This window comes from Scardinius erythrophthalmus, assembly GCF_964197995.2.
Source record: "Scardinius erythrophthalmus genome assembly, chromosome: 16".
NCBI classification, from domain to species: Eukaryota; Metazoa; Chordata; class Actinopteri; order Cypriniformes; family Leuciscidae; genus Scardinius; species Scardinius erythrophthalmus.
In genome coordinates this window covers 17,333,976-17,360,902 of record NC_138236.1, presented here as the reverse complement: position 1 = coordinate 17,360,902, position 26,927 = coordinate 17,333,976, and the positions used below count along the sequence as shown (strand labels likewise).

The 26,927-nt window shown below is 37.8% G+C and overlaps 1 protein-coding gene across 1 annotated transcript; it reads right to left on the bottom strand.

Annotated features, from left to right (window-relative positions):
* Positions 1 to 296: 296 nt before the first annotated feature.
* On the bottom strand, positions 297 to 25,078 carry bcl3 (BCL3 transcription coactivator). The gene is made up of 9 exons (XM_081388761.1): positions 24,151 to 25,078; positions 22,872 to 23,034; positions 12,583 to 12,691; positions 5,040 to 5,247; positions 4,122 to 4,210; positions 3,902 to 3,979; positions 3,455 to 3,622; positions 2,084 to 2,147; positions 297 to 1,991 (listed from the first exon to the last, which is right to left on the bottom strand). The coding sequence occupies exons 1-9, from the start codon at positions 24,644 to 24,646 to the stop codon at positions 1,471 to 1,473; spliced, it is 1,896 nt and encodes a 631-aa protein (XP_081244887.1). The 5' UTR covers positions 24,647 to 25,078; the 3' UTR covers positions 297 to 1,470.
* Positions 25,079 to 26,927: the final 1,849 nt, after the last annotated feature.

The following is a 26,927-nucleotide window of genomic DNA, read 5'->3' as shown; positions in this document are numbered from 1 at the left end:
CTTATTAAGTTATAAATATTTATAACTTTTAATATTTAGGTGATATTATTTCGTCATGTATGAATAATTATCACATTAACATGAGTATTAATATAAATAATAAATATTGACGAAGTATACTTATATCATTAGTGTTAAACATGAAATTGAAAGATTGAAAGCCTGTGTCTGGACAAAAGGTGAATAAATAAATACATCAATGCATAAAAAAGAATTTGAAAAGTAGTAAAAAATATATAAAGGCAGGGGAAAAGTGAACTTAATATAACAAAAAGAAAAGCATTGAATTTGTTGTTGATGTTTGAAGAAATGTGCCTACTGTATTATACAAATATTTGCCATGAAATGCATAGATATGTATAAAAATATGTATTTTTTATTCAAAGTAAACTAGGTTACTTTATATTGCTGCACTTATATTCACACATTAATATGGAAATCAAAATGTACACATTACTGTCAGCAATATCACCATTAAGTACCTTTTTTGAAATTCATGTCAAAGCCCATGTCTGTATCATGTTAATCACAGTTTCTTAAGATTCTGGCAATGGTTTTAATTCTCCTGTTACCACAGATACCCTTTTTTTCCACAGTGGCTTTCTACAAGATTATACATTTTAAGCCAGTGAGTCAAAACTCATAATTTGTCACATAACTTCCTCAGACAGAGATTTCAAGCTGCCATTCAAAGATTTGCACAAAAATAAAATTGGCACGAGTAACAATTTTGGTGTAATCAACAGGCACATAAACAATATAACTGCAAAAAATCTCAATCTCAAAATGCTTTCTTTGACAATAGTTGACAATGTTCATTGTAGATAAAACTATCCTGACCTCTATATGCATTCTACTTGGTTGATATTGGCTGTCATGTGTGTACCCTTTTGAGGGCCTCACAGTGTGAAATACAATTTTTTACAATTTTTTTTGTAAACATGAATGCGATTAGAGATTTTCTGTCATATGAATTAGGGTAACTTAATTCTGGAAAATCTGTACTCCACAGTAAAAAAAAAAAAAATGAAAATGAAAACGGGAAAAAAGAAAAGATCAGTTTCTTGCAATAGAAGTATAAATATCATAGCTCTTTAAAATGCATGGCAAAATCAGCATAATCATTTCAATTACATAGCAAAACACTTTGTAACACAAATATAGAGTTATGTTATTGATTTAGCAAAACGTCATAACATCAGCATCAACTTATAAACCTTTGAAAAGATTTGAAAAATGTTTAGATACACATACATGCTATAAATCAGTCAGAATGTTGTCCAACCACAAATAATATTCAAACACCCCTTATAAAGGAATCAGTTCACCCAAAAATTATCATTTACTCACCCTGGAACCTTACTAATTGAAGTCTATGGTCACCAAAGCCATTTAGTTACTAAACAGGATTTTCATTTTTGGGTGAACTATCCCTTAAAGAGGGCCAGCTGTTTAAATATCTAGCAGCTATCAACTCACACCTCTTTCTTCACTGTTTACACTCACAGTAGACATGTCTGATTGGTCACTGCTGCGACTGGATGGCCGTGTTTGGTTACCAGCACCCTGTGAGGGAGAGCCATATGCTATTGGCACAGGGATACTGGGGAGTAAGATAATCTGTGTATCTGAGTAATATGGAGGTCTTTGAATACTAGGGGGATAGTAAAGAGGGGAAGCGATTAGAGTCCTTCTCTGGATGTGAGAGACAGGCGGCTGAATTTGGTCGTACCCAGACGGTGACAGATATTGGAAAGGATGGAGTGCCATTCCATAGCCTGCCCTTTTGTCTACTGTTATATTATGGTGTGTCCGAGGCAACATTTGCAGAAGGGTTTTTTCATTGCTGTTCATCGGTGATTGACGTTCTGAAATGCTCTCCGCTGACTGACTTCGTGGTAAATTTGGAGTCACAGGAGAATGCGACGTACTGCGCTGAAAAGTGGGAGTCATCCGGGGAGAATGGTTGGAGCTGCCAGGGGACAGAGAGCCTAAACGGGGAAAAAATGAAACCTTTAAACGGCCTACTTGAGGTGTTTAGAGATCATTTCACTCTTGTAATTTCAGAGAGAGAGACTCTTACCATTACTAGGTAACGTTTTCCCGTTGCATGTGCGAGTGCCCCTCCCACGCAGCACATCAGACACCTTAAGACAAAAACACATAAATACTTGTTTAGATGAGTTACAGAAGTTATGGTGACACACATGGATAGATTATGGGGCCAATGTTGTTGTTTTTTAAATTTCAGGGACCTTTATCTTGAGAAGCCTGACACAGGAAATAAGGCTTTGCTAATGTAGCATCAACATGATAATCATGTTTTTAATGTTGTTTATATGTCTATGTGGCATTTTTAATATGCTTCAAGACAAAAGTCATAAGTCATAAGTCAACACCATTGCTAAGTATTTTCTCCTTAAAACTGCAGTGATCTAAAGACAGTCTCAAAAACGCGGTTTTGAAATCGCTGGTGTTTCTGACGTCACAAACTACCTTGTAACCAATCACATCAATGTCCAGGCGAGCTTTAGCATATCATTAACTGCTGCGAAGCAGGGGAGTCTCAAGAGAAGCCAGTTTATCCCGGTATATTTTTCTGTTGATATGAAAAATCATGCACATTTAGCAATATAGCAGGTGAATTAGGTATTTGATGTATATTGTGATGTTATTATCAACTATATGCCTTTCTCCACTGATGTTCTGAGTTGTTCAAAGGGTTTCTAAGGATGCTGTTTTTTAGAAGGCAGACTTGAGATGGCGAACGGCAACGGGAACATGGTTTGTGTAACATTAGCAACACATTATTAGCTGTTTGACAACATAGTCAAACAAAAGGCTAATTAGCAAACTAATGGATCCACGTATACTAAATGAAGCAAGGGCGTTACATTCAAACTATTTTAAGACATGAAGTTGTTGTTGTTTTTCACAGGACAAAAAAAGTTTAAATATGTAATTATGGTGATCAAAGATGATTTTTAATGGATACAATTATTGACTACAGGGGGACTTTATAATGTTTTAATTATGAGGAATAGATTTTAAATTCTGAGATTTTAAATCACAAATTAAATCACTAGTTGTAATATGAAATGTTATTTTGTTTATTTTTTTCTTAGAAGAAATGGTCTCCATGAGGCTTCGTACAACAATAATGTATCTTTGGTGACACGTCTGACTGGTAATTAAGGTGTATGGTTAATATGCAATACAACTGAGCAATGAAAGTTTTGTGAATCGCCACTTGTTGGCAGTGTTCATGTACTATATATTCTACTGACTTTATGAACTATTTTAATGAAAGACTTTCTCTAATTTATTTCTAAATATGATGTTGATAAATAGAAAAAAGCACTTTATTTTGTAAATAAATACATAACTAGGCAAAATAAAATAAATATACAATACATGTTTTCAAATGCACTACTGCCATTCTTTCAGTTCTTACCTTTTTGTTTTTTGCTACCATGATGGCGGTGTCATTGTGGTTGTTTTTAAGACTACTGTCAGCTCCATTCTTCAGCAAGACCCTGACAATTTCTATCTGACCTCTGCCACAGGCGCTGTGTAAGGCTGTGTTCCCACTATAAGACTGTGCATTCACATCACACCCACTCTGAATTACACAACAAACAGAAAAAAACATTAATAACTGCTTCTCATCCACTCTCAAACAAAAAACTGAGTAATAATGATTAATAGATAAAGATTTCAGCCTCATAGTTATACATGTTCTTTCCTGTGCTCACCAACAGAGAAGTACAAGATAAAAATGAAAGGAACAGACAAAAGTGATGATCAAGAAAATGACTGGCTGGATAGCTGACTCATTGGATTTGACATCACATGTGAAGTGTGAAAAAAACTCAACAGAAAAAAAGATATGCACACACACCTCGATCAGCAAGATGACCATGTCAATAGAGTTATTTTCTACAGCATGAATCAGTGCACTGCGACCGCTTTTATTATCCTGTGTTAAAAGAGAAAAAGAGACATAATAAACAATTGAACCATAGAGATCATAATACACAACTAACTGCACCGATACTGCAGGGATAGTATCACATTTGAAAGCATAATAGCGTAGTGGATATGACAACAAATTCACTGACCCCAGCGTTGATTTCAGCTCCGCTCTCCAATGTGAGTCTTGTCAATGTTTTATCTCCTTTCTGCACAGCCAGGTGGAGGGGCGTCAGACCTTAAATTAAACAACAAAATATTCATGTAGTAATCTGAATGACCCACTGAAGTGAGTTTTGGCATGTTACAACAATACACATACAAAACACTAAAACTCTGTGTTTCTAGGGACTTTTTGAATCGAGACAGCAACAGGAAATGTCTCATCTTACATTTCTTACACATGAATGAAGCCAATATCAACTGCAAGTACTGCTTAGGACAAATGATAATACTCTGAAACTCTGAAAATAAAATAAGATAAAATAATACTAACGGTTAAGCTCAGCATCCTTAAATTTCAGTTTTCTTTAGTAGTACATGAGTGGTTACAAGTGGGAATTATTGTGTCAGAATCCACAAATAAAGCTAGATGGCGATATACTTCCCTCCTTCCTGATGAGCAAAAATTTTCCAAAACATAATCATACATTCATGCGTGAAAATCCATGACAAGCAGCTCTTTTTCTGTCTGCCCCCCAGTAGAACACAGCACATAGCAAAAAAAGTTTGGCCTTCTGAAGATAATTTTTACTTAAGATAATTTTCCAGTGTTGGATTATGACACAAACAGGATAAATGTTCATTTCCAGTTATGTATTTGCTTATATTGCTGTACTAAACAGGACCATATAGTTAAGAGAGCTGTAGTGTCAGGCAGCACATCCATTCAACTGGTGCTCACTGCAGAGCCAAATGGGTGGACCTTGACCAAGTCAAGCTCCACCTCTGTGGATTTAAGGCGTGAAGCTTAACCTTATTTTTTACTGTACATTTCCCTATGCTACAAAAAATATATGTATGTAATTCAATAAATATACCATTCTAGATGTAGGTCCAGCACTCACCCTCATAGTTCCTGATCTCCAGGTGGGGCAAAGGGTTTTGGGGGTAGTGTCTGAGGATGACAGAGAGGCAGTCTACATCTTTGTGCTCACAGCACAAGTGCAGCGCTGTCTGTCCATTACGGTCCAGAGCTCCAGGGTCAGATCCTGCATCCAGCAAAGCTTCCACCACAACAGGCTGATGGGTGATTACAGCCAAATGCAATGGTGTCTGAGAGAGTGAGAGAAAGAAAGAGAGTTTACTGATTCAGTTAATCAAATCCACAGTATATTTAAGGGCCAGTTATATTTAGACCACATGATCAAAACTCTCAATAACTCTTATTGCATGTTAATATGTAAGGTGTGTATCAAAAAAATCTACTACTCTGATGTCTGATAAGATGTTCAGGTTTATTTGGACTAATAGGTTGAGTCATATCCTGATGTGGATTCCTGTAACTGTAGCTGCTAACCTGGAACTTGTCTAACAGGTTAAAGGTCAGTTCCACAGATCTGATGAGATAAAACTGGGCTAACGCCCCTTTGTAAACAGCAATGCGGTGACTTATCTAACACACAAACAAACCACTATTAAGAGCGTAAACATTAAAGGGATTTAAGGAAATAAAGAAAAGCAAAGAACAAGTAAAGCAGTAAAAGAACAAAAATTGATTGTAAAGTAATCCATTTGAACTATTTGTGAATAATATTTTGGTTTAAATATGCACATATTCACTCTTTATAGTATGCAAATATGCTAAAAGTAAATTTGTAATGTTTCTCTTCACTTCAGTTATGGAATGCATGAATCTCGTAAATTATTGCTTATATTTTCATATTTTGCATCACTGGATATTACTGTCAGTCGTTTCTATTGAATTTCTATTGCAAAACGATTGTAATTTGTGCTCAGCTTCTGTGAATAGTAAACCCCGCCTTCTTTGATTTGATTGGCCATATTTGATTGCAATGTCTATGGTGGTGTTTACAGCCCTATGTACTATAAACTGATTAAAGTAGAGTGATACATTTATAGAAAAACAAACACTTATTTAATATTTAATAAAAAAAAATTCACCTATAAATTAACCAACATAACTGTAACACACCAAAGTTTGCGTGTCTGCTTGGTGTGTACACATTAGTGAAACTTTAAAAGTAATCTTGGTCAAACCAGTCACAGAGAACTTTATTTTCGTTTCCTTCACCTGAGGTAAATTCTTGAGAACTAGCATTGTTGAAAGCAGTTAAACGATAAAGTGAAAGAAAAAAAAAAAACGTCAAGGCTTACAGACAAGAACTGAGAGTCAAGATGACAACACACAGCACTAGTTCCTTCAATGTAAGCATATACATGTAAGGAAGCAAAAATAAAGCATTACATTAGTCACTTGACAGTTCTTGAAAATGTAAATGTTCAATCTTGCATTCAGACGTACAATAAAATCATATATCCATTGAAAGTTAGCATTTCTGCTAATATAGGAAGCTAAAACTGCATAGTAAGTCAAATAATCTATCGTGTGTGTTTTGTTGACAGAGAGGAAGATTGAGAAAAAGATAAAGAGAGGTTTGTGGTTTTTAATGATACCCACTAAAGATTAGCATCAGTTCAGGCTTGCTAGCAGGTAAAGTTGGTTCTCTGCTAGCACACAGAGGGGGGGACTGGTTTGTCACTGGAGGAAGGATGTTCCAGTAAGGCACAGTAGAAAAAAAAGTACAGCGAGAATGAAGACAGAAATTCCTCTGGTGTCACAATGCCTTTGGCCCTCCCTTCCTATGAAAACAACTCTCCTATTTCCCTGAATCCTGTCTGACTCACCAAGCATCACACACTCGAGTTTTGTGTGTATGTGCTAAAAGAAATGTTACCACACACATAAAATTTGATGGGTTTTTCTTTGTGCCCAGATCAATCACTACAAATCTAATTTAGAAAAAGTGATGGATAAAACACACTCACATCCTCTTTAGACAAGCCCTGAAACAGGAAATTGTATAAGAAAGGACGTCAAATTACATTGAGAAGAGAAGTTTTAGTGCAATAGTACCTTTCTCGTTTTACATCCAATGAACCTGCAATAACTGACCAATAAACCACCAATAAAGGTTTACAGAGAGTGCTTGGAAGAGCATGAGGGGAGAAAAGGAGGGACGAGAGAGACAGAGAAAGGGAAAGGAGGAGCCGGAAATGATCGAGCAAAGGGAGCGATGAAGGGAAGAGATAGATCAGAGAGGGAAAATCCCTTTCCTCTCCCCTGCAGTGAGTTCTTAGACTCACATTCCTGTGTGTAAACAGGAAAAAAAAAGAAAGAAAAAAGGGGAATGTTGGACGAATAAGGAAAGTGATTGAAGGGAAGACTCATGACACATGCATGAGCCAAAAACACACTCTAGCGAACTGAAACTAAATCTTGCATGATTTAGCATTGATGACTGGGCTGAAACAAAAACACACAAGGACAAGAAAGGAAAGGAAAAATAAACAGTGCACTCAATCCATGCAACAAAGATATGAATGCTGTTTTATACATTCATGTCACACTTTTGAAATGAAACCCATTTTAATTCCATAATGTGACGTAAGTGAAGCAGATTATTTAATGCAAAATAAATATTACATGGCAAAATAGAGCCAGATGTAAATAACTGAAAAACCAGCATAAAATGTTTTGCCTGTCTTATGTGGTTTAAGCTGGTCTCCCAGCCTGACCAAGTTTGTGGTCAGCTGGTTTTAGACTGGTTGGCCATCTGGTCCCCCAGCATGACCATCTGAAAAGTGCCCAAAATGCCTCTAAAACCAATCAACAGAGCAGTGTGACCAAGCTGGGCAAGGTAGCTATTCGGCTATTGTTTAAAGTGCCCCTATTATGCTATTTTAAAGGCCCCCAATTTTGTTTTGGAGGTCTACTGCAACAGGTTTCCATGCATCAAAGGTCAAAAAAACGTTACATTTTCTCATAATATACATTTCACATCACCACATTTTTCAATGATTCTTAAACGACTCGATTGATGATGAATCAGCCTCTCTAAATCCCGCCTTTCCGCGAGCCTACTCTGCTCTGATTGGCCAGATGGGTTGTGATTGGTCTACCACGTACTCTGTTGTGATTGGTCTACCACGTACAGCGCGTGTCGGAATCTAAACGCCCATTACCATAACTGAACGTCAGCAGCACCGGAGGCTTCCACAGTCCTCAGCGATTGTACACACTTTAAAGACAGTAACAATGAAATCGATTTCACCATATCAATCCGAGAACGAATCCGATGATGAAACGCTTGAAGAACTAGTTATTCAACCTGAACCCCCATCACAAGGATAACTTGAGCAGGACGTTTCTCAGTGATACGCTACTCAATTTGAGGTACATTATTAGATGTTGCAACTGTAATTCCTCACCATTAGCATTAACAAGTGTATGTTCATCAACAAACCGATGTGTATATTTCAGATTTATTGTGGTGAACATGCAGGAACAGAATCAATAACAGCGCGTACATTAGCCGAGCACTAACGTAAAGGGCTGATGTAACATTGTCAAACAAATCTTGCTCCATCCTTTATCTTTACTCAAAGTAGTAAGAACGACAGATAATCTGCATTAATAGACACAATTTTCGGTAGCCGGAAACCTACACAATGCAAAACACAAAACTACATATTTTGAACACCACGAAGAAAATATATACATCAGTGGTTATTTATACTTACAGGTTGTGATTCTGAGGAATACGCTGGTCCAAATAAACTGAGAACTGATCTTTCAAGAGCAAGCGATTTTGCGAATCCCGTGTTGAACTCCCGCCAGATTTCCCGTGAGAAACAGTCGTCAGTAAAATAACCCGGGCAGACAACGTGCAACATAGGGGGCATTATGGAAATGTATCTTCTAGTGACGTAGAACCGCAAAGCAGAAGGTTTCGAATGAAAAACAACTCGTTAAGGCGGTTCAGAGTCGATTCTTTCTTTTGGTAGACAATAACTTTATTTATCGTGCATTTTCGACTTTACAACTTTGCAGAGTGTTTACATTCACAAACAGCTATATTACACACTGCATGAAAGGGAATATTCGAAAAACCATAATAGGGGCACTTTAACATTAACATTAAATGACACAAGTTGACAGGAGGAAGTTTTAACTTTAAAAATCAAAAATAGAAGTTTTTTTTAAGTAACAAGCACCAATGAATCATTCACAATAAGACCAGGAACATGCATTAAGGAAGTCAACAGGCACTATTTCATGATATGCTTTATGCTTGAAATGAAAGCTAATATAGATATGCATAGTTAACTTATGGGCTAGTCTTTCTGTGAAGATATCTCCAGGTCTCTTACTCGTAGTAAAAGCTGACAGGAATGTTTTATAATTCAGGGTAAAAAAAAAGATAAAAAGATAAGCATGTTACAAGAGTGCAAGAGAGAGAGAGAGAGAGAGAGAGAGAGAGAGAGAGAGAGAGAGGGAAAGTCCCTTTTAATACCCTTCAAACCTCAACACAAGGTATGTTGAGAAACAACCCAGGGTGTGGGGGGGGGGGGGGGGTCATGTGACTTCTCGGAATAAGGATACTTAAGTTCAGATGCATACAGTAGCCGCTTTAACTGTGTTTGCACATACACTCATACTAGTATAAAAACATACATACTCCAGTAAACTGAATTCACTGACAGGCCATGCAAACAACTCATCAGCTGCAGTCTTGCTTGACTGATAATACGCAAAACACATTTGTCATGTGCACATACACACACACACACACACACCCACACACACAGCATGCTTCTTCTCATGTGCATTTAAAATGTCAGTGTCAGTGTTGGTCATGACAGACATGTGGGAGGACAAGATTTACAAACGTGTGGAGCTGAACCAAAGACATCCTAACATGTACCATTTCTAGTGGTAGTAATAATGATAGCTGTAGTAACACTTTCCTCTGTATTGTACCAGTCAGCTGTGTGTCTACCTGCCATTATAACATCACATTAATCATTGTATTCCCTCACTAATCTTGGATTTGGAAACCAAAACAGTAATTTTCTTCAAATGCTGCAATAAAAGTTAATCAAAACTCCATCTAAGCTTCAAAGACATGCTAATGTGCAGTTCACATTTCTGGGGAAATAAGAATTGAACACAGGATATAACACAAATGTTAACCTCAACAATCTGACAGAAACAAGTTTCAGCCCGCGGCTAAGACATACACGCAGCTTCTGGTAACTGCCGGCTGCCTGTGAATATACAAGCATTCGTGTTTGTGTGTGTGAAAGAGTGCGTATGTACGTCAAGTGAAACCTAAATGTGAACTTGAGGTAATTTTTGATGGCTGGTTAGACATGCAATGGCGGTAATTGATAATGCGGTTGAGTGACAGTGGTGGAAGTAAGGCTTAACGCAACCAAGGAGAAGAGCAGGATGTGAAAGCCTGGGAACAGTCTGACAGGTCTGTGCACTCACAATGCTGCTGACACATGGGAGCAAGATGAAGCGAAGCACACAGTGTGTTGTGGTGGCCATGTGGTGAGCACACAAGTGGGCAGGCCAGTGACTACTAAAGGTGCTCAAATAACCGCAAACAGTACGGTGGCACGGCCTGAGAACAACAGTGCCCTAGGAGTAATTTCCTCTTCTGTTTAAACCTAAGCTGTATCATGTAACAGTTAAGAACACTATTGTGGAAATTTACAGTTAACCAACAGCCCCACAGGGACAAGAACTCAGGTTTAACTAGCCCGGTGTTGTTTGTTAAATCCTCTTAATCCAACAATCACTAACATTGATTCCCTTCTTTTCTTTTACACCCTGCTGCAAAGGCCAATGTAGGTAATAACACTTTACAATAAGGTTCAATTCATTAACTTTAGTTAATGCATTAAATATCTAGCCTGGTCATACCAAACTCTGCTACTTCGCTTTGCTTCGTAGACAGAGTCTGGAAGGGCATAATTGAAAGCGTTTTCTTTCTCGCGGGGTGGGCGCTTGTCTGAAGTTTAAAATCATTGGTTACCCGTAAGCCAATCACATAACGTTTGGTTATGACGTGTGTTATGCGCAGGCTCAGCCGCATCTAACTTCCACTGTAAACACATGTATGATGCGAAAACAAAACCATCGAGCGAAATACCGGAGTGAACATGGCTGTGAACGACTTTTGCAGATTATGTGAAGTAAATCTACGCATCCACGGTACAATCAGCGTCTACGTCACGGCTCTCAGCCCGCCCTCTGTTCGTTGATTGGCCGGCTGTTTTGAGGCCGGAGGAAAACGGGGAGAAAGGTCACTATCTCAGACTGAGTACAGAAGCGAACTGAAATTGAGCGGAAGTACGAAGTCTGACGTAGTCAGGCTATTAAATATCATGAACTAACAATACAATTTTATTTTACAATTACAATATTTCCTCCAGTATTTCTGCTATAATTATGACAAAGCTGCTTGTTTTTATAAACAGAAACTGGAAAACAAACAAAAACAATTGTTACTGAGAAGAAAAATAAACGTTTTTAAAAATATATGATTTATTGATTTTTTTAAGTGTTTTAATTAAGCATTTAATATTAGTATTAATAATAATATAATAATTTGAATAATTTAAAGGGATAGTTGTCACTAAATTCAGACTTTATATCTCGCAATTGACCCTTCGCAGGGAATTTGATTGACAGGCGATCTGACCAATCATAATCCGCCGAATCCGCCATTTTTGTCCGACAAAGCAGTCAGGAGAGATAGTAGATTAACGTTGGAGGATTTGAATTTGAAAAACGAAGTTTTCCGCGGTTAAAACAACATTCCTTCTTATGTTCTTTAATGTTTATTTGATGCTATAAATGAACTAGAAGGAAAAGATGATCAGTTCACAAGCAGCTTTAAGAGGCTCTACAGCGATCTGTCAGACACATTAAAGAGCCACAAAACGGTATTTATTGTTTAAATTTCTTTAAAAAAAATGACCAAATTTGAAAGTTGAGACTTTGTTTCATATCAAAAGTAACCTGGTCTGTCCTGTCTGTCAGCGCATTGTCAGTGTCCTCTTTGCTCCGCAATGTATATTTCACTGTGTGAGAACATGGTGTGTAGCGTGAGAGCAGCATCGCTTGTCGGACATAGCAACAGTAACTAAAGGGGCGGGTATTTGCGAACGGTCAATTGCGACTTTATATCACACAATTCTGAGATTTTTTTTATTCCATGGCGGAAACAAGCTGCCATATCAAGTTGTTTCATACCTGTATGAATTTCTTTCTTCTGCTGAACACAAAATAAGATATTGTGAAGAATACGGGTAACCAAAAAGTTGATGACTTCCATATTGACTTCCCAATGACTTCCAAAGTGTGGAAGAAAACACTATATAAATCAACTGTTTGGTTACCAACATTCTTCAAAATATCTTCTTTTTTGTTCAGCAGATGAAATAAATTCATACAGGTTTTTCATACAACTTAAGAGGGAGTAAATGATGAAAGATTTGGGTGAACTATCCCTTTAACAAATAAAACCTTATTGTAAAATGCTACCTTTTTTGCTGTGTTTGTATACATCTTACCTGTCGTAGGTTATTGAAAATGTCCAGGTCTTTGTGGGCCCGTAGAAATATTTCAATAAGCCAGCTGACCAGTTGGATGTTCTCCTTGACCACAGCAATGTGAAGAGGTCTGCAAATAATACACACATGCATTAATTACATAAACACAGAAATAACAGCAAAAGCAGCATGCATATCCTGTAAATTCATTAGCATTTAACCACACCACACAAACAAAACTAGTACCATCAAAATGTATTGTGATGCATTTCTTGTAACAATACAGGGTTGACTGTCTTTTTTAATGGCCCGCACAAGTCAGCCAATGAGTTCAAAAGGTTGACTAAATGACACTTCACCTGGTGGACTAAAGGTTTGTAAAAACAATCATGTGTATGACTCATCTTGTACACAGTGGCTTTTAATGCAGCCAGTGTTGGTGAGTACAGGGAAATGCTTATCTCTCTATCATTTCACAGAAAGCCTCTCTGAGGTGAGAGTGTAGAAGTCAAAGTTTGGGAAGAGGAAGAAAACAGTGTGTGAGAAAGAGAAAGGGACTCTCATGAAATCTTTTTAATTATTTTTTTTTTCTTCTAAATCTGCTTCCAGTAACAGCTACTTTGGTTTGAAGTCACTTCCTGCCCTCAGGGACAATGGCACCGTTCTTTCTGTTTTGAATACTAATTATCATTATATTTACTGTTGCATTAGGGGCTTTCTGTGCTTTTCAGACTCCTCTAGCAGAACTTCCCATGAAACCCTGAGAAATTTACAAAGAAGAACCTTGCACTGACTTGAAACACAAGCATGATATATATTCACAACTTATCTGAAGAGTATAACATGCACAATTTGCATAACAATTGATCATATATAAAATGCAAAACAATATTAAAACAGTGGAATCAATACTATGTGCAGAGCGCAACAAAATATATGGGCACAGAATATTGCATATTATAAAACAAATATCTGAAGCATTGCAAACATACAGAAGTCATCAAGATAAAAGATATTATAATTTTAAAACACTTTTTTAGCACGATTAACACTTAGGGTTGTTATCAATGCAGACATCAATGTAGAATGTTCATTTCTTGCATTATGAACTCAAGAATGTTAATAGGCCCTGATGGGAAGTCATACTGCAACAGCTGGAAAAGTGAGAGAGGGACAGAAAAAAGGGAACAGTGAAGAACAGGGGCTCTCATTGTTTATATTGTCTTTTGACTTGTATATTGAGTCACTGTGGGATGAAACAAGCCGGAACACAGACAGTGGGAAAGCCAATGATTTGAATTATGGAGATGATTCATATTCCTAGTGATAAATGTAAATATTGTCCTATAATTGGCTGTTGCAATTGCCTCATGTGGGTTATTCCATGGTGGCAAGATTTTGGAAATAAAACAGAGAGAAGGAAATCAAGTGTATAAGAACATGTATAAGAACTGGTGATATAACATAAGATCAAAGAAGATTTTCTGTTTGGATCAACAGTCACCACACAATCAAATTCCTCCATGAAGCATCAAATCAAAAGAGGAAGAGAAGAGCAATCTAGTCAAAATGAATACAAGCTGGCCTGACTCAGGCTATGACCCGCCTGAACTGCCTGTTCCTTGCTTTTGATAAGAAAGCAGAAGAGATTATTAGTAGCTTAATTCTTTCTTTATTTGCCTCCTTTCCTGTAAGTGAGCTCAATGTCAGCTTACTTTAGGAAATCTCATGCTTTTTCAGTTCTGCCATCAGGGCCATGTGTTCAGCCCTTGTGACAAGACCCTGTTTTGGATCAAGGAGTCTTTATCAGGTTTGAGAACTGTATGTTGTTTACACAGAACAAGTAAAACTGGCCTGTGTCATATGGCAAAGGCCACACAAGGCATATGGGGCAGACGTTTTTTTTTTTTTTCTATGCATCAAAACTGCTAGTAAAGCAGCACGAAATGAACAAATCTCTGCCTCTCTGGCTAAGCGTTGTAATAGTACAATAATACATGGGTCTTTAAAGTCGTCATGGAACGGAAATTGCAATCGCTTTCTCTATTGGGACTTATATTTGAGTAAAAAAGCTTCTCAAACAAGACAAACTGTAGGGCAGGACTTGATTTTGTCAACCAGGATTTGATTGGTTCATTGTTGTTTGCTAATTTCTGCGATCTAATCTGAGTGACAGGTTACTGGAGGGGAACTGCACACATCACCAGTGAAGAGATTAAAGTCAGCATGAAATGGAAGTTGTGATAGTCTTTTCTTCCCTATTGTGATGTATATCAGAGTGAAACAGCTTCCCGAACAAGAAAAAATGTAGGGCGGGACTTGATTTTGTCCTTTGGGAATTGATTGGATCGTTAGATGGTTGACGTTTACTAATGCTGTGATCTCATGTGAGTGACAGGTTGTCCCGCCCCTCATGCCAATAAACACATCATAAGAGAAGATATGAGAAATCGCTGCAAGATTTTGATTAAAGATTACGAGGGCACATGAATTTAACAAAAAATAACAATGTGCACGGATAATAATTATTAGCCAGCACGGCAATATTACGTAAAAAAATAAGGATTGAATATTTTAACATGCAATTTAAACCTCATAATAAAATTAATAAATACATTAAAATGGTATATTACTGTTATTACAGGTCAGGCTTAAATACAACACAATTTTATACAACATTTAAAAGACAGTCCCTCCTCCATCTGTATTCACCAAAGGGTACTTGGGCTGAAAACGCAAAGGCTGAGATCCCTGATTGTCACGATTATTCTTAATTTCACCATCATGGACTTTTAGTTTGTTTTCACCAGTTTCCTGTCTTCCTTTGTTCAGTTGTCCCACCACTCTTTAGTTGTCATGGTAACAGATATGATTATTTTTCAGTTCAGCTGTGTGTCATTAATTGCCCTCGTTTGCCTGTTTAAGTTGCTGTGTTTGTTCACCCATTGTCTGGTCATGTTTCCGCATAACGGTTGGTTTTGTTTGCTTGCCTTGTTTTGTATTACCTTCTGAGTGGATTAAAGATGATATACCTGATCTTCATCTTCATTGTGTGTTCCTTGCAACTGCTGGTAACACTGATATAGTCAACCCGATCTCACAGCAATTTGTACGAATTTTACCAAGTGGCTAATTCGTACGAATTCATACGATTTTTACTAAATCGTACATATTTTACGAGTTGCCCAATTCGTGTGAATTCGTACGAATGACCTACCCCTGACCCCTAAACCTACCCATCACTGGGGTTTAGATAAATCGTATGAATTCATACAAGTGAGGTCGTGCGAATTCGTACGAATTAGCCACCTTTTACTCACTCGTACGAATTCGTACAAATTGGTCGTAAGATAGCGTTGGATACAGTGCATACAGAAAAAAAATAGGTAGACTTAAAATCTGTCTGCAAAAAGATACTTTATATATTATTTAATTTTGTGGCTGACAAAGAAAAGCCAACTTTGTGTTTTGGATAGAAATAATGTACATAAAGATATTTAATGTACATACTAATGTTAACTAATTGGCCATTTATCTTATGTTCTTGTCACATTTGATGGCCAATTAGTTAACATTAGTATGTAAATTAGGCCTTTTTTTGTCACATATCTGTATGTGTGATGATCACTGGCTTTGCTGTCACTTATACTGCAGGTCAGAATTGAGTTTCTCTCTCTCTTTCTTTTCGACAGATGAAACTCTCTGGGTTCCTGGAAGTGACTGAGAGTTAGTTAGACCGCAGCCCCAGATAAGGCCCAGGCTGAGACTGACGTAGGAACCTGAACATCATCAGAAGGAGATGAAGGGCTCATGGCGGGGCAGTGGCGCATGTGTGGCATCCTGTACAGCCCAGAAACACAAACCTCTAACATCCCCTGTAGCACACAGGCCTGCTGCTGCAGTAGCAAACAAACTCAGAGGCTGAGACAAGACATAAACAGCCTGAGCCAAACACATCAAATCGAATCCAAGAAAACTTTGGCATTACTAAGACCATACATTACTGTTTGTGAAACAGAAATACGCATCAATCCAAGTCTGTCACTTTGTTTCTTATGTGAAACACAAATGAAGAGTGTTTTTGTCCATATATGAAAGTCAATGGGGTCCAAAAAAATATACATTGGACCCCATTGACCGTCATTGTAGGGACATTTTTCAAAATATCTTCTTTTGTGTTCCATAGAATAAAGAAAGTCATACAGGTTTGAAACTACATGAGGGTGAATAAATGAAAGAATTTTTAAAGCATGCATGACCTGTCATGTAATCTTATGGTGCTTCATACAAATTCGAAGACTACAAGAGAGGAGGAAGGAGGAGAAAGTGGGTATGAAGAGTTGAAATGGACAAATTCGTACACAGGGATGTAAGCTTACAGTACAGAGTGAAAGGGGGGAGAGAGAGAGTGATAAGCAACAGAGAAAAAGCGGTAAAGGAGGAAGTGAAGAGCGGATGTTTGGGTTTTTGAGCCCATTCATTTTAAACACACAAAGCAGTGAAAAAAAGATGAAAGAGAGAGCGAGAGAGAAAGACACCTGAAAAAACCGCAGTCACACAACAGACTCGCACTCACATCAGGCTTTCCCGAAAATGAGGGTCTGTGAAGTACTGAGAAGAAAACAAGGTGAGAGCACGAGACACCCTTTGACGCAAGAGCCAGGACAGAGCACACATAAGGGGGAGGGCAGTGTGTGAGAAAAAAAGATCGAGATTGTTGTTTTTCGGTTTGTGTAAATGCAGTTGATTTAATAGCATGATTGACATACAGTATGTGGATACAAACAACAGACAGAAACCAGGAAATAGGGATCTACTGGAAACTAAAACTTTGCTAAAAATGTAAGCAACATCTCAGTTCAGGGAGGAAATGTGGTTTAAAAATATCTCACCAATTAGAAAGCCAAACAAAATATCAACAACATTCTATTGAGAAAATATATCACCTTCACAGTTCACCTCATCGTTTACATGTTATTTTAAACTTGCACATGAATTGTATTTGTTCTGCGGAATAGGTGATAGGTGATAATAGGTGAAATTCTGAAGAATTGTTCTGGTGACTCTTTTCCATAAAATTACAATGACAAGCAAAAGCACCACAAATGTGATACATATGACTTGTGGGCTGCATTACATTTTATCATGCATTTCTTAGGAATCTAACCCATGACACTGGTGTTGCTAGCATGCACTATTGCTGTACTATTTGAATGTCAGGACGACGCTCTATCTTCTTTATGAAAGAAACAAACATCAATTTAAGTTGTTATTCACTGATATTTTTCTAGGGAGCAAGTCAGTGATTTGAACTTTGAGAACAGAAACAGTGTTATTTGAGACTTAAAGCTACACTGTGTAGGATTTTCTTTATTTTCAAGATGGAGGCGCAACATGGCTGCCGCCATTCGAGCGACTCGCTCGTATGTATTCTAAATGGCAGATTCTACGCTTACTATAATACTTGATTAGTTGGTAGAAGTAATTACACATTAATGAGCACATATCATTTTGAAAGAACAAAGTGTTTTTTGTTAAGAATCAACTTAAAAAATTACACAGTGTAGCTTTAAAGGAACACTCCACCGTTTTTTGAAATAGGGCTTATTCACTTTCTTTACTACATTTAGATAGGTGGGCAAATGCAGTGCATTTGTCTCAGTGCATGCATTGTTTTAGTTTGACAGGGTCGGCGCTAGCTTAGCTTAGCATAATGAATGGAATCCTTTGTTGCCAGCTAGCATGTCCTGAGTAAAAGTGATATAAAAAATTAAAAAAACCCACCTAATTACTTCTTGTGGCCTGCGTATTCACAACAAGTACAAATAGTGATGCAAATTAACACTAGGCTATTTCCTAGGCAGATATTGACTTATATATTAAGGACTATATTAGGGGGAAGCACAGGCGAAGCACTGCTACTTGGGCGTGATATCTCTGCGCCCAAGTAGCAGTGCTTCGCCTGTGCTTCCCCCTAATATAGTCCCAAGTCAATATCTGCCTAGGAAATCGCCTAGTGTTAATCTGCATCGCTATTTGTACTTGTTGTGAATACACAGGCCACAAGAAGTAATTAGGTGGTTTTTTTTTTGTTTTTTATATCACTTTTACTCAGGACATGCTAGCTGGCAACAAAGGATTCCATTCATTATGCTAAGCTAAGCTAGCGCTGACCCTGTCAAACTAAAGCAATGCATGCACTGAGACAAAAATGCACTTGCCCACCTATCTAAATGTAGGAAATAAGGTGAATAAGCCCTATTTCAAAAAACGGTGGAGTGTTCCTTTAAACCAGTCAGACAGATTTTGTGAATCGGACTAAGTGATTCATTAAAAGACTTGATCTGGAATCACTGCTTCTTCAATGCACTCTCATTAAAGGGATATTCAATTTAGTTCACCCAAAAATGGTCTCATAATTTAGATGTATATGACTTTCTTCTTTCAGCCAAACACAATCAGAGTTATATTAAAAAATATCCTGGCTCTTCCCAGTTTGTAATGGCATTGAATAGTGGACAAGTTTTTGAAGCTCCAAAAAGCAAATTCATTCATCATAAAAAGTAATCTGTCTCCAGGGGGTTAATAAAGGCCTTCTGAAGCACAGTGATTGGTTTTTGAGAGAGAAATATCCATATTTAAAGGGGACATATCATGAAAATCTGACTTTTTCCGTGTTTAAGTGCTATAATCAGGTCCCCGGTGCATCTACCAACCCAGAAAACGTGAAAAGTGACAACCCAGTATCTTTGTTTTGGTAAGCCTTTCTATGCAAGCATGTCACAAAATAAGTTAATCAGATTTCGCTCTCCTTCTGACATAGGAAGGAAATCTTATTGTAATATTACCGTCCCTTAATCTGCACGTTTCCACCCACGCGCCGCCATTTGGTTTTTGCAAGTGACAACAGTGTAACCAGTTCTAACGCAATGGCAAAAGTTCGAGCAAAGCATGCAAACTGTTCTGTCGTTGACTGCACAGACAAGCACAGAACCAAAAATTGTCACAGTTGTCTTATAAAGACCTCAGGGAACCGTGTCATCTTGTGTAAAAGTTAAACATGACGGGACATGCAATTCGATGAGATGAATCAATGTAATTCCACAACAACTGCATAAATGTATACAGTATCCACTAATCATTCATAAACGTCCAGGACAGGTGCAGTCCAAAAGTTGCAACCTCTTCCTGAGTCTCTCCGCTACTATTTATTTCTGAGATTTTGGATGAATGAGATTATTTGCGTGTTTTGTTATTGTACACTCTCAGAAAAAAGGTACAAAAGCTGTCACTGTGGCAGTACCTTTTCAAAAGGTACACCTTTGTACCTAAAGAGAGCATTTAAGTCCCTCAAAGGTACATATTGGTACCAAACATGTACATATTGGTATCAAACATGTACATATTGGTACCAAACGTGTACATATTAGTACCTAAATGGTACATATTAGAACCCTACTGTCCCAGTGACAGCTTTTGTACTGTACAGCTTTTGTGCTTTTTTTCTGAGAGTGTATCCGAAGCTCGTTTAAAGGATCGGCCCTCTTCTGAACGGGACGGGGAGCAGTAGCTCATTTGCATTTAAAGGAACACACACAAAAACAGCGCATTTTTGCTCACACCCAAAAAGGGGCAAATTTGGCACGCTATAATAAATGATCGGAGGGGTATTTTGAGCTGAAATTTCAGAGACACATTCTGGGGACACCATAGATTTATATTACATCTTGTGAAAAGGGGCATAATATGTCACCTTTAAAACTTTATAAACTATAATCACTGGCTTCGGGGCAAGTGCTGTACACACGTTGGAGCTTCAAAAACTCGGGCACTATTCAATACATTACAAAGCTGGGAAGAACCAGGATGTTATTTGGTATAACTCTGATTGTGTTTGGCTGAAAGAAGAAAGTCATATACACCTAGGATGGCTTAAAGTCAGGGTTGGCAATTTTTGAGCGTCTAGCAATAGCAAGCCAGCTTTGAAAGCATGAGATCCCACCCTCCCTTCAGAGCGTCTTAAAAGCCACGCCTCCTTCAAAACACATGAACGCACACAACAGAGTTTGCAGAGCGTTACGAAACAAGGGACAGCATTAAATTACCTCATGTCTCAAAGCACATGAACAAAAAAACATTACAATAATAATGAACGTTAACAACTTACAGAGCTCTTATTTACCACCTGACTGCTGCAGATTCACGTCAGTGTTGATAGTGCTGACATAGAAACACATAAATCCAAGTCTGAGGACGTGAACAGCTCGTCTGAACAGTAGAAAGTCACGGGTTGCCATCTTGAAATAACAGTTATGACACGTCGTGAACACAGCATAAGCTCGTTGTTTTGGTTTAGAAGGAACTGTAAGATGACTGCGGATTGTTTACGGCACCCAGTGACTGTGTCTACAATGCGGTGATGACCTGTGATGTCAGCGCGAGCAGGATGTGCGGAGGTATGGAAATGCATATGTTGATAGGTAGGACATTGTATCATTGCATTCGGACCGAATGACTTACACAGAAGATATATGTACATGGTTTAAAATTTAGACCACTTCTATTCTTGATTGCTTTCAGGATGTGAAGAGAGTTTCAACCAATATAGAAAAATGTTTTATGAAACAAATTGCCTACCTTTAAGGGTGAGTAAATTATGGGATAATTTTAATTTTTGGGTGAACTATTCCTTTAATACATCATAAGGAGCTAGGCCGGATTATCAGTGAATAAGGACTTTTAGTTTATTAAATGTTGGTCTGTTTCTCATAATATGGCTTTAGAATATCTCTAACAAATCATATGAACCGATTTTATGATACTATTGTGCCCATTTTAAAGCTTGAGGTCCCTGTTCATTGGAACTACATGGAAAAGAGCATAACTCACTCAGTCAAAATATTTTAATTTGTGTTCTGAAGATGAATGTAAGTCTAAAGGTGCAGTCACATTTTAATAGGCAAAATCCATTTATTTCAATAGGAATCTACAGTATGCAGTTGGGAATTTTGTGTAAGGGCAAAATATTTCCCCATGCAGATTTCGCAATGGGTTCAACGGATTCACCCTATTGACCAACTAAAAGCTGCTTTGTTTTAAAGTGACTTCTGTGTGTGCTGTGCTTTAAACATCAATACACTATTGAAAATAGACTGTGGACCAATGATAAAATTTCCCTTATGTGACCATACATTGGGTTTGGAACAACATGAGGGTGAGTAAATGATGAATTTTATTTCGTGGGGTGTACTATCTTTTAAGTGGTATAGGTTTTATGGGATGAGTCAAATAAAATCTGGTTAGTAAAAATACGCAGTGCTCCATATATCATCATATTTCTCAAAAAGGGAATAGGCTTCATTTGCTTACTAAGCATTAAATGCTCATAGCAATGTTTTTAACTGCTGCTGACTAAACCTTGATATCAATATTGCGTGACACCAGGTGTCGTTTTTGGAGAAGTTTCACTCACATAAGAAATAATATTTTCATACTGAGTGAAGGTTCAGATATTACAGTAACATGTACATGTATTTGTGTTCATGCCAAAGCCTGAGGGAGCCAGAATGTTCATCTCTGGCATCCCTATGACCTACCACACTCATAAAACCAAGCCCTGAAACAGCAGCACGTGAAATATCGAAAACCAGTTTCTCTCAAATACTCTTACTCATACCCACAAGCCATACCCTCCTCTTGAATCAGTCTCCCTTTCTCTCTCTCTCTCTCTCTCTCTCTCTCTCTCTCTCTCTCTCTCTCTCTCACAAAAAATAAGATAATCTCTTTCTTTGGTGTTGATCACTACTAAATAAGTTGGTGGGCTCAGTGATCTTGTTGAACAGGAATTGTAACAACGGTGATGAAATGTACTGGGTAACAGGGGTCACAATGACTCCCTACTAAAATATTGTCTCTTGTGATTCAACATAAACAGAAGGCACGTCTACATATATTTTTAAACACACTGGATCTATGACTTTTTGTTTTGTTCTGGATGACTAAGCAAGAGTCAGAGTGACATATCTAGGATAACCTGGAATTTCCAAAAAAAGCAAACAGAAAGTACATGTCACTGATACTCATTATTACCTATATATACTAATAATAAACCCATGTGCAGTTTAACAATGAATGCGACATATTTAAATATACAGTACAAACTATAAAATATGGTCTGATCTACTTCTTTACCTGTTGAAAATTCTCTGTTGGAATGCATGATGGCCCTGTGTGATGTTGTTTAAGCTTAATCAATTCTTAGACTACACCATACCACAAAAGGAGACCTCATGAAAGGGTGAAAGACTCACGTGTCACCATCTTCATCCTGACATGTTGCCGCAGCAATATCTGCCAGCAGCCGTTCTGTGCTTTCCAGCGGCGGAGGAGGCGAAAGAGTGGGAACTGGAATAGCAATGGATTTCTGTTGGCTGTAATGCCGAGACCACTGCAAAAATGGATAGCCTGCTATAACTACAGAGAAGAAAAAAATATTAATATTAATATTAATCAAAACAACCATGCATATCAACACTAATTAAAAAGAGTTAATTGAAAAGTTGGCCTGGTCATAATGAAAAATGAACCTTTTTACCAGGTCCTTGCATTTTACCAGCTAAGAAGAAGTAAAAAGAGATGTTTGCTAATAAGTTGCTAATGCTTGAGCTCAATTTTGGAAAGATGCAGTGTGGATACATTTGGTTTAGATTATCTTTATGACAAAATAAGATTGTTCTGCATAGCACACTATCAAGAACAAGAAACAGACCAGTGACAGGAATGTATTCATACCAATGTGTGACGCTTTCAGCATAATTATGTCGATTATTATTAGTATGTTAGATTATCTGTATAGGGAGACCAAGGAATGTTGTAACACAAGGTAGGATGTAACACTCTCAGTTAAATTAATGAGAAATTAGCTAAAGGGATTATCATATGGCCACCTAGATTTTAATCAGAGCTGTGAAGTTAGGCTATACAACATCACACATAAGATAACAGCACTCAAGCTTTTTATCAACAACAAAAAAAAAAAAAAACTTTTGGAGGGTCTGGGACAGGTCATTGTATTGACAAATTCACGCATTTTTATTATAATTTATTATATCTATGTTTACTTTGATAAATAATATGCCTATGTGGATATAATGTTACGATTTTGGTAACATAAAAAAAAAAAAAATATATATATATATATATATATATATATATATATATATATATATATATATATATATATATATATATATATATATATATATATATATATATATATATTATAATACTCCTCGGTTTCACCTGCATGTGTTAACCCACTGACACGTTTTGAAAACAGCTCAACCAAACATCCTGCTGATTATCTCAATGGTTTCGCGTTGACTAAGGTTCGAGCCTGGACTGACCATGACTGCGCAATCATATTGCGGACGCACTCGTTCCACCCGAACGCACATACTTTCAAAATGACACAAACCAATGACACACACCAAGTAGTATGAACAAGCTGAATTGCACAAAGTCATCCAAGTTTTGCGCTTAAAATATAATAATCAAAGATCAGTCAAAATAAACATATTGTAAACTTACGACATGGTGTTACGAATTGAGGGTCAACGCTCGGGAGACGCCGAAATGAGTTGAATCTCAGCGGTGCGTCTGTGTGTATTTGACCCACGGCAGAGTCCTTCAACTCTTTAGCACCCGGGCTATGTGGAATATTTCTTGGACCACTGGCATCATGATCCACATCCGGAGGGAAAGGACGTTTCTTTATCGGACGCGTGTTGCACTTAGGGGTTATAGGTCGGGTTTGTGTGGGACCCTCACGCGTCCTGTTTGCCCTGACATCCCCATCATCTGTTTGAGTTGTCTGCGAAACTGATCCATCACAACTGTCCCGTGATTCAGGGGGAAGAATCCCGTGTCCATTGCTGAACTTGTGCTTCGGTTTCACCTGTCTTTCTGGAGTATGTTTAGGGCGACCTTGGTCTCCCGGTTGCGCGCAGCTCCCACGCTCTCTGGTTTTGTTGGTAAGATCCAGTGGCACAGATCGCACAGTGTGGTTACTGCCGCTCATTGTCATTGTCCTCAGGTAGGCGAAATATGGGTCCTAGACGAATCCTTTTATTAACATTATGTCAATATGACTAACTTGACTCGGTCCCGAGATGACAATCAGCTCTTGCTGTCCAGATTAAACAACATACTTACATGCTTTGCTCAAGATGTTTTAGCACAGCTCACTGAAGCATTTAAATTCATAGTCTTCGCTTATGCACAAAGTTGTCTATTAAATGGTCAGTTAAAAAAATAAACCTGAATAAACATCCTAATTAATTTAACATGCAATTAGAAGAATGCCATTTTAGGGCAATGACAATATGTCATGTGCATTATTATTATTATTATAGGCTATTATTGATCACGCGCTGCAGTCATGATGATAACCTCTGCGCTGTGCTGCTCGCTGGCTCTATGATCTGAACTGAATTCACAGAGTCTCCCTCTCTCATTCACTCAAATTAGGAAGTAGGTGGGTGAGTGAACTGGGGTTTTCCCTTTCAGCTGTAACTGAATCGTTTGTATTACTACCCATTTGCGAAACGATTAAGCGCTCTGCCGAAGGTCTGTGCAGTTCAGATAAAAAAATTAAAATAAAAAAAAAATAGTAGCACATTTATTAGTAAGCTACTTTGTACTTAGCATTATTATGCACATTGTTATCACTTTTACGCGTCGAATGAAGTGAAAGGTTTCATAGAATCGGTTTCGGTTTAATTGTTCGACGACGGTGTTTGGCATAGGCTATTTTGACGTAGGCTATTGTCTGGCTATTGATTTTTTTTTTTTTCATCAGTGCAGCTGAATGTGTCGCGAGCTGTTGGATAACAGGTGTGCAGTTTTGCTTTCCTTTTAGCCGTAGCTATACTTTTTCTCTTTTTTCGCTTACCCTGGTGCCTGGTAGGAAGCGGGCTGGATCTCCGGCGGGGATCTCCCTCACAGCTGTTGTCGGGAAACCTGCCAGGCTCGACCTCTTGTCTTCCTGTAGCCTATTTCAGCACATTCACATTGGGATCTCATTAGTGAGTGATTGATAAGAACTGATAAGATAGGGTCATTTTCTTACATTAGAGATTTGATTTATGACTCATATATCGATGACAACAGCAAATTACTGTCTTTCACATGCTATCTCAGCATCTTATCTGGAAAGCACCCCCATTTTGATCAGATCCCTTAAAGATGCATAGCCTAAGCTGTAGCTAGTAATTTTTGGTTACAAAATAGAACCTAAAGAGAACATTAGAACAATAGGAATTGGTTATTTTAGAGAGAGAGAAAAAGAACTGTGATAACGTAAAGACAATGTTCGGTTTCACTTTATTTTGATGGTCCCTTTAACACATTCTGTTGACTATAAGTAACGTTGCACCTACATGTCTACTAACTCTTATTAGAGTGTTAGTGGAGTATTGGTAGACTATAGGGTTAGGGTCACAATAAGTTGACGTACTTGCAAAGTTACTTATAGTCAGTAGAATGTCTGTTGGAGGACCATCACAATAAAGAGTTAGCAGATATTAAGCAGACAGTGAGTCTAATACTCTAGTTAGTTGACAAGTAGTTGTAGTCAACAGAATGTTCAAAAGGGACCATCCAAATAAAGTGTTACCCAATGTTCTGTTAGCTATGAATTTGATGTCATTAGCATCAGCCTTCTGATCCTGCTCTATGTAGAATCAAGAGACCTTACAAAAACACACTTGTATCAGATTATGCTTTCCACTTACACCCCATAGCCTTAGTTCCTCCTCACACCAGGGGTTTGGTGTTACCTGGGCCAGTTTGGGACTTTCCTTCATTGTGGGGTTGAGCGGGTATGGAACGATAAACGGAAAATAATATAGGTGTTTAAAGTCCCCAAAACACCAAGAAGAGTCCACGGTGGGTCTGAACTTGTCAGTTGGTGACAATACCGTCCAAATGCTGAATCACAGCCAGTTTAGTTCCCATGGGCCAACTGAAGATCTACAGCAAATTAACCTTTTCATTTGGACACACAATTCAACTTAATGAAAGGTTAATGTTAGTTTTTTTTTTCAATCACAGAGGGACATGAGGACTACAAAGTGCTTTAGAGAGAAAAAAATACAATAAGTAACAATTTGTGTGTTCAAACTTGTTCAAATTTCCTTTAGGACTATCTTATGTATTTAACATCCTGTTCTCAGGTTGTGTTTTCTTAGAATTGGCTGCATACACATTTGCAGGAAAAGTGATAAGTGCTAACATATAGGCAGAACAGGCCCCAAAAGGAGTGTGCTTGAAATGACTACAGTGTTTGTAAGGCTAAGGTAAGAAAA